At 38.4% G+C, this 15,197-nt stretch overlaps 1 protein-coding gene across 4 annotated transcripts in view; it reads right to left on the bottom strand.

The window, feature by feature from the left end:
- NKAIN2 (sodium/potassium transporting ATPase interacting 2) overlaps window positions 1–15,197 on the bottom strand; it is a 1,018,833-nt gene that overhangs the window by 6,173 nt on the left and 997,463 nt on the right. For 2 of the 4 annotated variants that reach the window (XR_008681100.2, XR_008681101.1), the window contains 2 exons: window positions 987–1,068; window positions 281–369 (listed from right to left, as the gene is read on the bottom strand). Coding sequence is in view for 2 of the 4 variants with exons in the window: in XM_019030137.4 (XP_018885682.1) it covers window positions 987–1,068 (82 nt within the window). In the remaining 2 variants the exon portion in view is untranslated. The remainder of the gene's footprint in view (window positions 1–280; window positions 370–986; window positions 1,069–15,197) is intronic. The other 2 variants (XM_019030137.4, XM_055391753.1) reach the window with 1 other exon arrangement.

Here is a 15,197-nt window from a genome sequence, read left to right as displayed (position 1 = left end):
GTTTTATGGGTGCTATTAGCAAATGATTTCAGAGAACTACAAGTGGCGCAAAGAAAAAGGCAGGCACGGTGCAAGATTATTCTTTTTTTAAAGAGAAGCTTAAAAAGGGGATGTTTAAAGATTAATTTCTTTGGAGGAGCAATACTTACTCCCAAACTCCACTTATTATCCTACACACTAAAGATATTAAAAGGTAAAATGATTCAATGGTGGAGGACAACGACAACAAACACATATCTTCAAAGAGAAGTTCACATTTTAAAATGAATTGGAATCTTACTTTCTATTTTGATCTTCGCTTGCAATTCAGCATATCACTTGATGCTGATATATAGAATTTGTTATCAGTTGTTATCCAAGGGAATTTGCCTAAACACAGATATAAAAATCAGGCTCTGATTGTATGTCTGCTCTCCTGAGTGCTAGAGTTAAGGGTTCGATAAATTTCAGTGTTAATGTTCCAGTTCATTTTCACTTTTACATCAGAAAAATGATAGAGAAAGTGTATTACTCAGTTTTTTATTTTCTTAACACTACATATAACTAGGGTGAACCTATTATTTATCATCTAAATGAGAACTCTTTTGAGAGTAATAATTATGCCAGGACAACCACTGTAAACTGAAACCAGAACATATGGTTTATATATAATTATATATAACTGCCTACATTATATCATTTTCAAAAAATACAACTTTTTGGCAACTCAAAGAAGTGTTACATAATTAACATAGGCTTTTGAGCCATGTAGGTGATACTTATGTAAGACTAAAGGTAACTTTAGAAATGACATTTCTTATAAGTCAAATAAGAAAAATTCATGGAAAAATGTTATTAAAATTATCCCAGCCAAGACAATATTAATAGAAAAAGTACTGGAAAAATATAACTGAACAAAAGCTGCATGCCATCGATTTTGTATTGTGATACAGTTACTTGATTATCTTTAGTACCCCAGAAGAGTACCTTCCAAGTAAAATACTTACATGTACATAGGCTGTAGTTGTAAATGAGATGTCTTCTGAGGCCCTTGATAGCCATAAGAGTCAAAGCCACCTATGAAATCAACTGAAAAGGGACAATTCATTAATTAGCTTTTCAGAAGAGATATACATCCATGATCAAGGCCCCACATAGATTACTAATAAACCTTTTATTAGTAATAATCTATTAAACTTCTAAAAGTAACTAATTGTGAAGTAAAAAGAAATGGAAGAAATGATAGTTCCTTCAAGGTAGTGATTCCGCTGCCCCCCTCCCCCACTGCTCATTGTAAGATTCAATTATTGCCTTACACGAATCTATTTACTTGGTAGAAAAAATGATGTACTATTTTCAAACAACCAAGAACTAATTGGAGTAATAGAATTCATCTACACAATAGAGATGCTATATGCCTTTTTGGTTAGTGTAGATTTTCTGTGACATGCTACAAAATGTTACAGCATATAAATATAAATAATGACCACTCAAGTGCATGTATCTATCAGCAATTGCAGCACTAGTAATAATATTACCTGTTATGGTTATCAAGCACAAGGTACTATGGTGGAGGTCATGTAAATTAACTCAACATTGCTGTCCCTGCCAAATGTGGTTTACCATCTTAAACAATCAGAGGTAAACATGTGGAACAGTCTAACCAAATATTCAAATTCAATACATACTTAGCAATGTAAGATACAATAAGATATAATAAGAGTTACTGTGGCAGATTATATTTTCCAAAATGGCAGTAAGAGTATCTCCTATTTTACATGTTTTTACAATGTGACTTTGACATTCCTCCCATACAATGGTTTGAGTATGTCTCTTCCTCTTGAACATGGGCAGACATTTCTGGCAGCTTTGACTATGCTATAAATGACACTATGGGGCTTCTAAGGTCAGACCATAAAAGTGTCATGCACTTTTATCTTGCTCTTTTGGGATGTTCTCTCTTGGAACACAGCCATGATGCCACAAGGAAGCCCAAGCTAGCCCGCATGGAGAGATCAATGAAGGACCAATGACTAAGTGTTTCAGTAACAGTATAACTAATGTATCAGCTGATAGCCAGCATCCAAATCCAGGTGTGGGAAATAAAATACCTTTCAATCAGGGGTGTCCAGTCTTTTGGCTTCCCTGGGCCACATTAGAAGAAGAAGAATTGTCTTGGGTCACACATAAAATACACTGATACTAACGATAGCTGGTGAGCCAAAAAAAAAAAAAATGCCAAAAAATCTCATAATGTTTTAAGAAAATTTACAAATTTGTTTTAGGATGTATTCAAAGCTGTCCTGGGCTGCATGTAGCCTGTGGGCTGTGGGTCAAACAAGTGTCCCTTAAATGATTCTAGACCCTCACCGTTGAGTCAGCTCAGTCTTGGAATCTTTTCAGCTCAGGTTTCTGACATCAGAGAACAGAGGCAAGCCATCCCCTCTGTGCCTGTCTGAGTTATTAACCCACAGAACCTATGAGCATAATAAATGGTTGCTTTATACCACTAAGTTTTGGCAGCAATGGTAACTGGAACAGTCAATTCTAAAAGTACTGTGAAAAAGTTTAGTTTTTGTTTTTTCTTTTTCATTTGTGAATAAAGAGGTTTTAGAGTGGGGATAAAAGAAACAAAAGAACACAAGGCCAACAAGATAAGAGGAAGGAGAAAGAAAGTCAAATAGAGACAATCAGAATGCCCTAGGACACCCATTACTTTTTTCCTAGCATCTCCTTCTATTGGCTTACTTTTTTCTAGTTATTCTCTTATTAATATTTGGGGTGCTACAGATAGAAACTGGAGCAGGGTGCAAAGTAACATAAAGTCCGTGATGTCTGTGTAGTGGGGAAATCCTTTGTTTTCTCTTAGAAAAAAACCTTATTTTTTTAGAGCAGTTTTAGGTTCACAGAAAAATGGAGCAGAAAGTACAGATAATTCCTGTATATTTCCTGCCCCCACACAAACACAGCATCCTCCACTATGAATAGCCTACACTAGAATGGTACATTTATTACAATCAGTGAACCTACATTGACACATCATCATCATCCAAAGTCCATAGTTTACATTAATGTTCCTCCACTATGAATAGCCTACACTAGAATGGTACATTTATTACAATCAGTGAACCTACATTGACACATCATCATCATCCAAAGTCCATAGTTTACATTAATGTTTATTCTTGGTGTTGTACATTCTATGGGTTTTGATAAATGCGTGACACATATCTACCATTAGAGTACCATAACAGTTTCGCTGCCCTAAAATTCCCCTGTGCTCCTCCTAATCATCCTTTCCTCCCCCAACCCCCGGCAATCACTGATCTTTTTACTGTCTTTATAATTTTGCCTTCTACAGAATGTCATGTCACTGGACTCATATAGCATGTAGCCCTTTCTGGCTGGCTTCTTTCACCTAGTAATATGCATTTAAGATTCCACCAGGACTTTTCATGGCTTGATACTGCATTTCTTCTTTGCATGGGAAACCCTTTTACCAAGGCAGAATGTCTCTTCTCATCCAAAGTGGAATGGCACAATGACAAAAACAGAGACCCTGATATTAGAAGGGCCAGGGTTTAATTCTGCTTTTCCCTTTGCCAGCTATGTGACCTTGGATAAACAACTTAACATCTCTTCAAATAGGAATTATCATATTTATCGCATATAATTGGTATGAGGATAAAATAAGGAGTGTAGAGTCCTGGATGAGACATATGGTGTAAAAGAAGAAAATTAAGAGCCCCTCAAAAAATTCAAAATTTCTTTATAATTCTAAGCCATGCAGCATAGCAGAAAGAGAAGACAGAAAATTCTTAATTTGGGACAACTATAGAACTATAACAAGTATTTTACAGGAGATGGATCAAAAGAGCGTGATCCTCTTTTGTCTTCTACATTGCCTCTTTTGTCTTCTACATTGCCTCTTTTGTCTTCTACATTGTACCTTAGCTAATATAAACAGTACCAGAAGAACTGCATAATAATTACACAGTGACTCTATTTAAAGTTTGCACTTAAAAAAATTATTGGCTGGGTGCCATGGCTCACGCCTGTAATCCCAGCACTGTGGGAGGCCGAGGCAGATGGGTCACCTAAGGTCAGCAGTTGAAGACCAGCCTGGCCAACATGGTGAAACCCCGTCTCTACCAAAAATACAAAAATTAACTGGGCATGGTGGTGCGTGTCTGTAATCCCAGCTACTTGGGAGGCTCAGGAGAATTGCTTGAACACCAGAGGCAGAAGTTTCAATGAGCAGAGATCATGCCATTGCACTCCAGCTGGGTGACAGGAGGGAAACTCCGTCTCAAATATATATATATAGTTTAAGACTGGGGATTTGTTGCAGATAGTGTCTAAATTCCTGTTTATCTGGATGGGCTCTTGTTGACAATGAGACTAAATTAAGGACTAGTTTTCTAAGAGGTATTTACCGAGTTAGAGCTTCACTGCTCTGAGCTTCCCTCTTAGTAGGATGGTCTCTACCATGGTGGTGGAGAGTGGGTTACAATAGATCAAGATCTGGGCAGACAGAAACAGTAAGGTCTCCACTGAAATTGAGATCCAAGTCAAACTCAGGTTTATTAGTATTTTTATTGCTGCTGCTGCTGCTGTTGTTATTATTATTGTGTTTGTTTTGAAATATCTAATTAACTTGATTACAGGGATTTAGGAGGGATGGCAGAAAAAAAATAGATGATAATTATGAACCAAAGATCTCCGGGTGAACCAAGGGATAATGTGAAGAAAACAAGATGAATCTTCAAGTCCAATGGATAGAATTAGGACCAAAAATGGACAGCAAAGCTTGAGTCAGAAGCCACGTAGACCTTCCAAAGACACAAGAAAAGGCCAGGAGGGAAATGAGAGTGTCCTGAGCCTGTGATGTGAATGGAGCTTGAGTGGCCTGGGGCTTGCTCTTATTAACCATGATCTGTATGCTGTGTAGGTAGAGAGAGATGGCTTACAACTCTCAGATTAGGGAGGACAGCACTAAAGCTCTGATGGAAGGACTGTGATCATTCTGATTATTCAGACCATGCTGATGGCCTGCGTATGGAAGAAGTTCCAACAGAGGGTGACCCAGAACCAAGACGAGAAAAGAAGCAGCTCTGAATGTAACCAGGCTGGATTTTTACCATTTCACTCATGAGGGGGCATTCAAATTTAAATCAGAAGTAGAGGGCATATTTTCTGTAGTTTATTTTACCTACATGCTTGAGTTTACAGCCAAGGAGACAGTGTACAGTCAATTTCCATGTGCGCTTCTTCTCAGAAATTGTTTGGATGTCTTCCTAAAGACCTCAGGGAGAAGAATAGGCATCAACTGGATCCAACCAACCATTACAGTTAAGATTATGGGGGTCAGCACACAGAGACTTGATTCTTCTCACCTTTTATGGAAGGGTTCTTCAACCACATATGGAACTTTTTGGGGTGCCATGTAGATAGAGAGGTAGAGGTATTTTTTCCTTCTCAAAAATTGAATTACTGGGGTTAGCTTACATTTTTAAGATACCCATAATACCACCTTTTTCTGTTTTCAGTTTCTTTTATATAATGACATTTATTCAGGCTCTAAAGAGACTACTGCATATTCTAAAACTTCTCTGAGCAATAAGGGTCATAAAACATTTGACAGATCTTTGTCCAGGTAATTTTGATGGCAGATAGATGTTTGGGTCATAGCTTATCTCTGCATTATTTAGAAAAGAGTAACTTCTATCTATCAAGAATCTCCTTATATCCTTAAAAATAAACTAAATTCCCCAAATTATAAAATACTTAATAGTTCCTGAAGCCCTTTCAAGTGATATCATTTATCTTCACAAAATTACTTTGAGATTGGTAGGAATAATTATCTTAATTTTACAAATCAATACAGATTTATAGAGTTTTATCTTGAGTCACACAACATCTGAGGATGAGAGTAGAAACCAGGTATTCTATTTCCTTTGTACGTATATTGAAAAAGATATTTCTGCATTTGACTGATGCCATTCTAGTACATTTTTGGAACGTTATCAACAGTGATCAAAAGCATCAAATCACATTTTTATGTTCTTTCTAAATTATTAATTTAACAAAAGTCTTAAGTTCTTGCTTTGAGTTCCTTATTGGTTGTAGATTCCTTCTTCTGTTATTTGTTCTCCAGCATCTTTTACTCTGTTCTTTCTAGAAAATTTGCTCTTTATGTTCTTCCCATCTAATACTGTAAGGATCTACAGTATTGATTCTTCTTTGATCTAATACTGTAGAAATATTTGGATGTAAACAATAGCTTATCAGAAACTACCTTTACTGAATTTGCCAGTGATAGTTGCCAATGTGGTATTTCGGGGCTTTTTTGTAATGTATCTTTAAGAGGGTAGCATCCTTCAAGATTTAGTTCATGTGCTTCATGTCTGATAATTTACACAGGACACCAAATAAGTATTTAAGCAGTCCTTTCTTCTGAAAATTATTTATATTCTCATCCCCATCTTGTATGACGGATAACAACGATGTTTTTTTAAAGTTATGAGAGATGTTTTCTTTCATGCGACTTGGCATATTGTCTGTGTAACTTCAATGCTTAACAGAAAATGTGAAAGACAGACAGGAATTACTAAAAGCCTGAATTAGGAGAATGAGGAAGGAAAGATGTCAATGAATTTGAGATGAATGGACAAAGAGGTAGAAAACATAGTTCATGGCAAGTTTTTGAACATGGGGGAAAGGGAGGAAAAGAAAAGGTTCAAAGTTGATTCTCAGAAATTTGTTTGCCAGGGGCATATTGCTGCTTTTAAAGAAAAAAAAATGTCAAAAGGGAGTTGGTGTTTGGCTTTCTTTTGGAAATGTAGTATTTAAGTTATAAGTAGTACATCTAAGTGAAGAAACGCTTGGGAAAAGGGAAATGTAACTCTAATTAGTGCAAGGGAAATTGGGGACTTGCTGGGATGTTAGAGATGAATTTCTTTCTCCTCACTCAGCTTTATTTTTCTTCATTGCAACCTATTTCTACCTGATGTATAAATCTGCTTGTTTATTTGTTGATTTCCTCTACTACTATAATACAAGCTACATGAGATTTACTGTTTTCTACTGTTTACTACATTAGCCTCAGAACCCGGAACAGTGTCTGGCTCATGGAAGACACTCAATAGGTATTTACCAAATAAACTCTTAGACCCTTTAGGCTGTAAAGGAAAATAAGGCAATTGATTGGAGCACAGAAGATGCTAGTAAAACTTCCAAGTGAAATTTGGCTGACTGCCAAGGCCTTGAATGATAATAAAGGGAAGACTTTTTATAGACAATCTACAGAGTTGTTGTCTGGGTGCTGTGAGATGCACAAAAGAAACTTTTTGGATACCAGTAGGAAGAAAACACCACTGCATCCTCTTTGGCCAAGAGGAGTGGAAAGAAAGAGGTTAGGACATGCATTTGCATCAAAAGGACTCCAGTGAGACGGTCATTCATTGATGAATGCTATCAAGTGTTACCAATCTTGATAATTGTAGGAATAACATTGTTTTCCTTCTGGCCAGTTTATAGGACCCTAAACAGAGGCACACAACTGGACAGAAGGTGAAAAAAAATTGTACTTTCTTAATCTCTGCCTTGTCAGAGGGATTTGCCTTTGGTTCTCTGAAGACAACTCAGGATATTTTTTTTTAAGAGCTATACTGAGGTATAATTGATATGCAAAACACTGCACATATTTAATGTGTGCAATTTGATAAGTTTGGACACGTGCATACCTGTGAAACCTTTACCACAATCAAGGTAATAACATATCCATCACCTCCAAAAGACAACTTGGAATGCTATCATTTTCTTTGCAAGTGCATTTTCTTTTTGCCTTCATTTTCTTATCTGCAGTGTGGGTATGTTTACATCTATTGACCTATGGGTAGGGTCAGTGGATGTACTGTAATAATTGTAGGTGCAATTATTTTAAATTAGTCAAGTGCCATATCAATTTAATAACTATGATTTAGTAACATTAATGATAGTGGAATTTAGAAATTACCAAGTAAGATAAAAAAGGTTTTTGAATAAATATTCTTTGTGACAATATATTTCCTGTTGTGAGCCTCTCTTTTATTTAAACCTTTTAATCATGAACACTGAGTTCAGCAAACTTAAAACTGTTTTATTAAATACATGTTGGCAATGAGGTATTGTAATATAAAATTGTCCCTTGGTTATTAATGACAAAGCCACTAGTCAACATACTCCCTTTTGGAGACAGAGCTGTAAAAAACCATGAAGGGAAAATTTAACAGGCAGTTCATAGGAAGCTAAGCCTGAATATTTAGAATAACTCATTGAAAGACACTAAAGTATTTGATGTCTTTCAATGAATTTTCTAAATATTAAAGGAAATTAACAGGGCCTATGAAAATAGAGCGTCTTTCCATTATTTCCATAGGTATGAATTCCAAGGGTACTTAGCTCCAGTAATACAAAAGGAACGTAAAACATAACCAACCATAAGCCAAATTGAAAAGAACCACTTTTCTTCCACTAAGCTCTAGTTGGTGGCAGGAATTCAAGCTGACTGTGTGAGCTTGAGGTGTTCGGTCTGGGCTAAAATCCCTGGATGGACTCTGAGCTTTTTTTTTTTTTTTTCCTGATAAGGAAAATGCAATCCTTTATAGGAAGAGGTACTTTAGCCTGTTGTTGCATGAAAGGTCACTAAAGTGTTATACAACAGAAGGCTTTGAGCAGGCGAAGCATACATGGAATGAAATGAGACTTATTAGCTAAATCACCGCAGATGCTTCGCTTCCTAAACTTGTTCATCAAATATGTTTTCTCAGGGTTTTAGGGCCTTATTTTTCCATTTGCTTCTTACTTGTATCAGAAATAGATCTTTAATATTTTATTTTTATTTATTTATTTTTATTATTATACTTTAAGTTTTAGGGTACATGTGCACAATGTGCAGGTTAGTTACATATGTATACATGTGACATGCTGGTGTGCTGCACCCATTAACTCGTCATCTAGCATTAGGTATATCTCCCAATGCTATCCCTCCCCCCTCCCCCCACCCCACAACAGTCCCCAGAGTGTGATGTTCCCCTTCCTGTGTCCATGTGTTCTCATTGTTCAATTCCCACCTATGAGTAAGAATATGCGGTGTTTGGTTTTTTGTTCTTGCGATAGTTTACTGAGAATGATGATTTCCAATTTCATCCATGTCCCTACAAAGGACATGAACTCATCATTTTTTATGGCTGCATAGTATTCCATGGTGTATATGTGCCACATTTTCTTAATCCAGTCTATCATTGTTGGACATTTGGGTTGGTTCCAAGTCTTTGCTATTGTGAATAGTGCCGCAATAAACGTATGTGTGCATGTGTCTTTATAGCAGCATGATTTATAGTCCTTTGGGTACATACCCAGTAATGGGATGGCTGGGTCAAATGGTATTTCTAGTTCTAGATCCCTGAGGAATCGCCACACTGACTTCCACAATGGTTGAACTAGTTTACAGTCCCCCCAACAGTGTAAAAGTGTTCCTATTTCTCCACATCCTCTCCAGCACCTGTTGTTTCCTGACTTTTTAATAATTGCCATTCTAACTGGTGTGAGATGATATCTCATTGTGGTTTTGATTTGCATTTCTCTGATGGCCAGTGATGGTGAGCATTTTTTCATGTGTTTTTTGGCTGTATAAATGTCTTCTTTTGAGAAGTGTCTGTTCATGTCCTTCGCCCACTTTTTGATGGGGTTGTTTGTTTTTTTCTTGTAAATTTGTTTGAGTTCATTGTAGATTCTGGATATTAGCCATTTGTCAGATGAGTAGGTTGTGAAAATTTTCTCCCATTTTGTAGGTTGCCTGTTCACTCTGATGGTAGTTTCTTTTGCTGTGCAGAAGCTCTTTAGTTTAATTAGATCCCATTTGTCAATTTTGGCTTTGGTTGCCATTGCTTTTGGTGTTTTAGACATGAAGTCCTTGCCCATGCCTATGTCCTGAATGGTATTGCCTAGGTTTTCTTCTAGGGTTTTTATAGTTTTAGGTCTAACGTTTAAGTCTTTAATCCATCTTGAATTGATTTTTATATAAGGTGTAAGGAAGGGATCCAGTTTCAGCTTTCTACATATGGCTAGCCAGTTTTCCCAGCACCATTTATTAAATAGGGAATCCTTTCCCCATTGCTTGTTTTTGTCAGGTTTGTCAAAGATCAGATAGTTGTAGATATGTGGCGTTATTTCTGAGGGCTCTGTTCTGTTCCATTGATCTATATCTCTGTTTTGGTACCAGTACCATGCTGTTTTGGTTACTGTAGCCTTGTAGTATAGTTTGAAGTCAGGTAGCGTGATGCCTCCAGCTTTGTTCTTTTGGCTTAGGATTGACTTGGCAGTGCGGGCTCTTTTTTGGTTCCATATGAACTTTAAAGTAGTTTTTTCCAATTCTGTGAAGAAAGGAATTGGTAGCTTGATGGGGATGGCATTGAATCTATAAATTACCTTGGGCAGTATGGCCATTTTCACGATATTGACTCTTCTTACCCATGAGCATGGAATGTTCTTCCATTTGTTTGTATCCTCTTTTATTTCATTGAGCAGTGGTTTGTAGTTCTCTTTGAAGAGGTCCTTCATGTCCCTTGTAAGGTGGATTCCTAGGTATTTTATTCTCTTTGAAGCAATTGTGAATGGGAGTTCACTCATGATTTGGCTCTCTGTTTGTCTGTTATTGGTGTATAAGAATGCTTGTGATTTTTGTACATTGATTTTGTATCCTGAGACTTTGCTGAAGTTGCTTATCAGCTTAAGGAGATTTTGGGCAGAGACAATGGGGTTTTCTAGATATACAATCATGTCGTCTACAAACAGGGACAATTTGACTTCCTCTTTTCCTAATTGAATACCCTTTATTTCCTTCTCCTGCCTAATTGCCCTGGCCAGAACTTCCAACACTATGTTGAATAGGAGTGGTGAGAGAGGGCATCCCTGTCTTGTGCCAGTTTTCAAAGGGAATGCTTCCAGTTTTTGCCCATTCAGTAGGATATTGGCTGTGGGTTTGTCATAGATAGCTGCTATTATTTTGAGATGCGTCCCATCAATATCTAACTTATTGAGAGTTTTTAGCATGAAGGGTTGTTGAATTTTGTCAAAGGCCTTTTCTGCATCTATTGAGATAATCATGTGGTTTTTGTCTTTGGTTCTGTTTATATGCTGGATTACATTTATTGATTTGCATATATTGAACCAGGCTTGCATCCCAGGGATGAAGCCCACTTGATTATGGTGGATAAGCTTTTTGATGTGCTGCTGGATTCGTTTTGCCAGTATTTTATTGAGGATTTTTGCATCAATGTTCATCAAGGATATTGGTCTAAAATTCTCTTTTTTTGGTTGTGTCTCTGCCTGGCTTTGGTATCAGGATGATGCTGGCCTCATAAAATGAGTTAGGGAGGATTCCCTCTTTTTCTATTGATTGGAATAGTTTCAGAAGGAATGGTGCCAGTTCCTCCTTGTACCTCTGGTAGAATTCGGCTGTGAATCCATCTGGTCCTGGACTCTTTTTGGTTGGTAAGCTCTTGATTATTGCCACAATTTCAGCTCCTGTTATTGGTCTATTCAGATATTCAACTTCTTCCTGGTTTAGTCTTGGGAGAGTGTATGTGTCGAGGAATTTATCCATTTCTTCTAGATTTTCTAGTTTATTTGTGTATAGGTGTTTGTAGTATTCTCTGATGGTAGTTTGTATTTCTGTGGGATCGGTGGTGATATCCCCTTTATCATTTTTTATTGCATCTATTTGATTATTCTCTCTTTTTTTCTTTATTGCTAGCGGTCTATCAATTTTGTTGATCCTTTCAAAAAACCAGCTCCTGGATTCATTAATTTTTTGAAGGGTTTTTTGTGTCTCTATTTCCTTCAGTTCTGCTCTGATTTTAGTTATTTCTTGCCTTCTGCTAGCTTTTGAATGTGTTTGCTCTTGCTTTTCTAGTTCTTTTAATTGTGATGTTAGGGCGTCAATTTTGGATCTTTCCTGCTTTCTCTTGTGGGCATTTAGTGCTATAAGTTTCCCTCTACACACTGCTTTGAATGTGTCCCAGAGATTCTTGTATGTTGTATCTTTGTTCTCGTTGGTTTCAAAGAACATCTTTATTTCTGCCTTCATTTCGTTATGTACCCAGTAGTCATTCAGGAGCAGGTTGTTCAGTTTCCACGTAGTTGAGCAGTTTTGAGTGAGTTTCTTAATCCTGAGTTCTAGTTTGATTGCACTGTGGTCTGAGAGATAGTTTGTTATAATTTCTGTTCTTTTACATTTGCTGAGGAGTGCTTTACTTCCAACTATGTGGTCAATTTTGGAATAGGTGTGGTGTGGTGCTGAAAAAAATGTATATTCTGTGGATTTGGGGTGGAGAGTTCTGTAGATGTCTATTAGGTCCACTTGGTGCAGAGCTGAGTTCAATTCCTGGGTATTGTTGTTGACTTTCTGTCTCATTGATCTGTCTAATGTTGACAGTGGGGTGTTAAAGTCTCCCATTATTAATGTGTGGGAGTCTAAGTCTCTTTGTAGGTCACTCAGGACTTGCTTTATGAATCTGGGTGCTCCTGTATTGGATGCATATATATTTAGGATAGTTAGCTCTTCTTGTTGAATTCATCCCTTTACCATTATGTAATGTCCTTCTTTGTCTCCTTTGATCTTTGTTGGTTTAAAGTCTGTTTTATCAGAGACTAGGATTGCAACCCCTGCCTTTTTTTGTTTTCCATTTGCTTGGTAGATGTTCCTCCATCCTTTTATTTTGAGCCTATGTGTGTCTCTGCATGTGAAATGGGTTTCCTGAATACAGCACACTAATGGGTCTTGACTCTTTATCCAATTTGCCAGTCTGTATCTTTTAATTGGAGCATTTAGTTCATTTACATTTAAAGTTAATATTGTTATGTGTGAATTTGAACCTGTCATTATGATGTTAGCTGGTTATCTTGCTCGTTGGTTGATGCAGTTTCTTCCTAGTCTCGATGATCTTTACATTTTGGCATGATTTTGCAGTGGCTGGTACCGGTTGTGCCTTTCCATGTTTAGTGCTTCCTTCAGGAGCTCTTTTAGGGCAGGCCTGGTGGTGACAAAATCTCTCAGCATTTGCTTGTCTGTAAAGTATTTTATTTCTCCTTCACTTATGAAGCTTAGTTTGGCTGGATATGAAATTCTGGGTTGAAAATTCTTTTCTTTAAGTATGTTGAATATTGGTCCCCACTCTCTTCTGGCTTGTAGAGTTTCTGCCAAGAGATCCGCTGTTAGTCTGATGGGCTTCCCTTTGTGGGTAACCCGACCTTTCTCTCTGGCTGCTCTTAACATTTTTTCCTTCATTTCAACTTTGGTGAATCTGACAATTATATGTCTTGGAGTTGCTCTTCTCGAGGAGTATCTCTGTGGCGTTCTCTGTATTTCCTGAATCTGAATGTTGGCCTGCCTTGCTAGATTGAGGAAGTTCTCCTGGATAATATCCTGCAGAGTGTCTTCCAACTTGGTTCCATTCTCCCCGTCACTTTCAGGTATACCAATCAGACGTAGATTTAGTCTTTTCACATAGTCCCATATTTCTTGGAGGCTTTGTTCGTTTCTTTTTATTCTTTTTTTCTCTAAACTTCCCTTCTCACTTCATTTCATTCATTTCATCTTCCATCGCTGATACCCTTTCTTCCAGTTGATCGCATCAGCTCCTGAGGCTTCTGTATTCTTCACGTAGTTCTCGTGCCTTGGCTTTCAGCTCCATCAGCTCCTTTAAGCACTTCTCTGTATTGGTTATTCTAGTTATACATTTGTCTAAATTTTTTTCAAAGTTTTTAACTTCTTTGCCTTTGGTTTGAATTTCCTCCTGTAGCTCGTAGTTTGATCGTCTGAAGCCTTCTTCTCTCAACTCATTAAAGTCATTCTCCGTCCAGCTTTGTTCCATTGCTGGTGAGGAACTGTGATCCTTTGGAGGAGGAGAGGTGCTCTGCTTTTTAGAGTTTCCAGTTTTTCTGCTCTGTTTTTTCCCCATCTTTGTGGTTTTATCTACTTTTGGTCTTTGAGGATGGTGATGTACAGATGGGTTTTTGGTGTGGATGTCCTTTCTGTTTGTTAGTTTTCCTTCTAACAGACAGGACCCTCAGCTGCAGGTCTGTTGGAGTTTGCTAGAGGTCCACTCCAGACCCTGTTTGCCTGGGTATCAGCAGCGGTGTCTGCAGAACAGTGGTTTTTCGTGAACCGCGAATGCTGCTGTCTGATCGTTCCTCTGGAAGTTTTGTCTCAGAGGAGTACCCGGCCATGTGAGGTGTCAGTCTGCCCCTACTGGGGGGTGCCTCCCAGTTAGGCTGCTCAGGGGTCAGGGGTCAGGGACCCACTTGAGGAGGCAGTCTGCCTGTTCTCAGATCTCCAGCTGCGTGCTGTGAGAACCGCTGCTCTCTTCAAAGCTGTCAGACAGGGACATTTAAGTCTGCAGAGGTTACTGCTGTCTTTTTGTCTGTGCCCTGCCCCCAGAGGTGGAGCCTACAGAGGCAGGCAGGCCTCCTTGAGCTGTGGTGGGCTCCACCCAGTTGGAGCTTCCTGGCTGCTTTGTTTACCTAAGCAAGCCTGGGCAATGGCGGGCGCCCCTCCCCCAGCCTCACTGCCGCCTTGCAGTTTGATCTCAGACTGCTGTGCTAGCAATCAGTGAGACTCTGTGGGCATAGGACCCTCCGAGCCATGTGCAGGATATAATCTCCTGGTGCGCTGTTTTTTAAGCCCGTCAGAAAAGCGCAGTATTCGGGTGGGAGTGATCCGATTTTCCAGGTGCCGTCTGTCACCCCTTTCTTTGACTAGGAAAGGGAACTCCCTGATCCCTTGCACTTCCCGAGTGAGGCAATGCCTCACCCTGCTTCGGCTCATGCACAGTGCGCTGCACCCACTGACCTGCGCCCACTGTCTGGCACTCCCTAGTGAGATGAACCTGGTACCTCAGATGGAAATGCAGAAATCACCTGTCTTCTGCATCGCTCACGCTGGGAGCTGTAGACCGGAGCACTTCCTATTCGGCCATCTTGGCTCCTCCCCCAGATCTTTAATATTTTAAGCTTCGTAACACATTCACACATGCTAAACAATGAAAGTGAAAAGCAATAGGTATAATAGTATCATAATAAATAAAGTATATCGTTAGCTGAAAAACCACTTTAAGCTTTTGGTTCTAAAGGCCTAATAAAAAATGAAATATAAGTTTCACTTGATAAACTATTTT

Source organism: Gorilla gorilla, chromosome 5 (genome assembly GCF_029281585.2).
Source record: "Gorilla gorilla gorilla isolate KB3781 chromosome 5, NHGRI_mGorGor1-v2.1_pri, whole genome shotgun sequence".
In the NCBI taxonomy this organism is placed as follows: domain Eukaryota; kingdom Metazoa; phylum Chordata; class Mammalia; order Primates; family Hominidae; genus Gorilla; species Gorilla gorilla.
The sequence above is the reverse complement of the archived record's forward strand: the minus strand, read 5'-3'. Positions and strand labels throughout refer to the sequence as shown.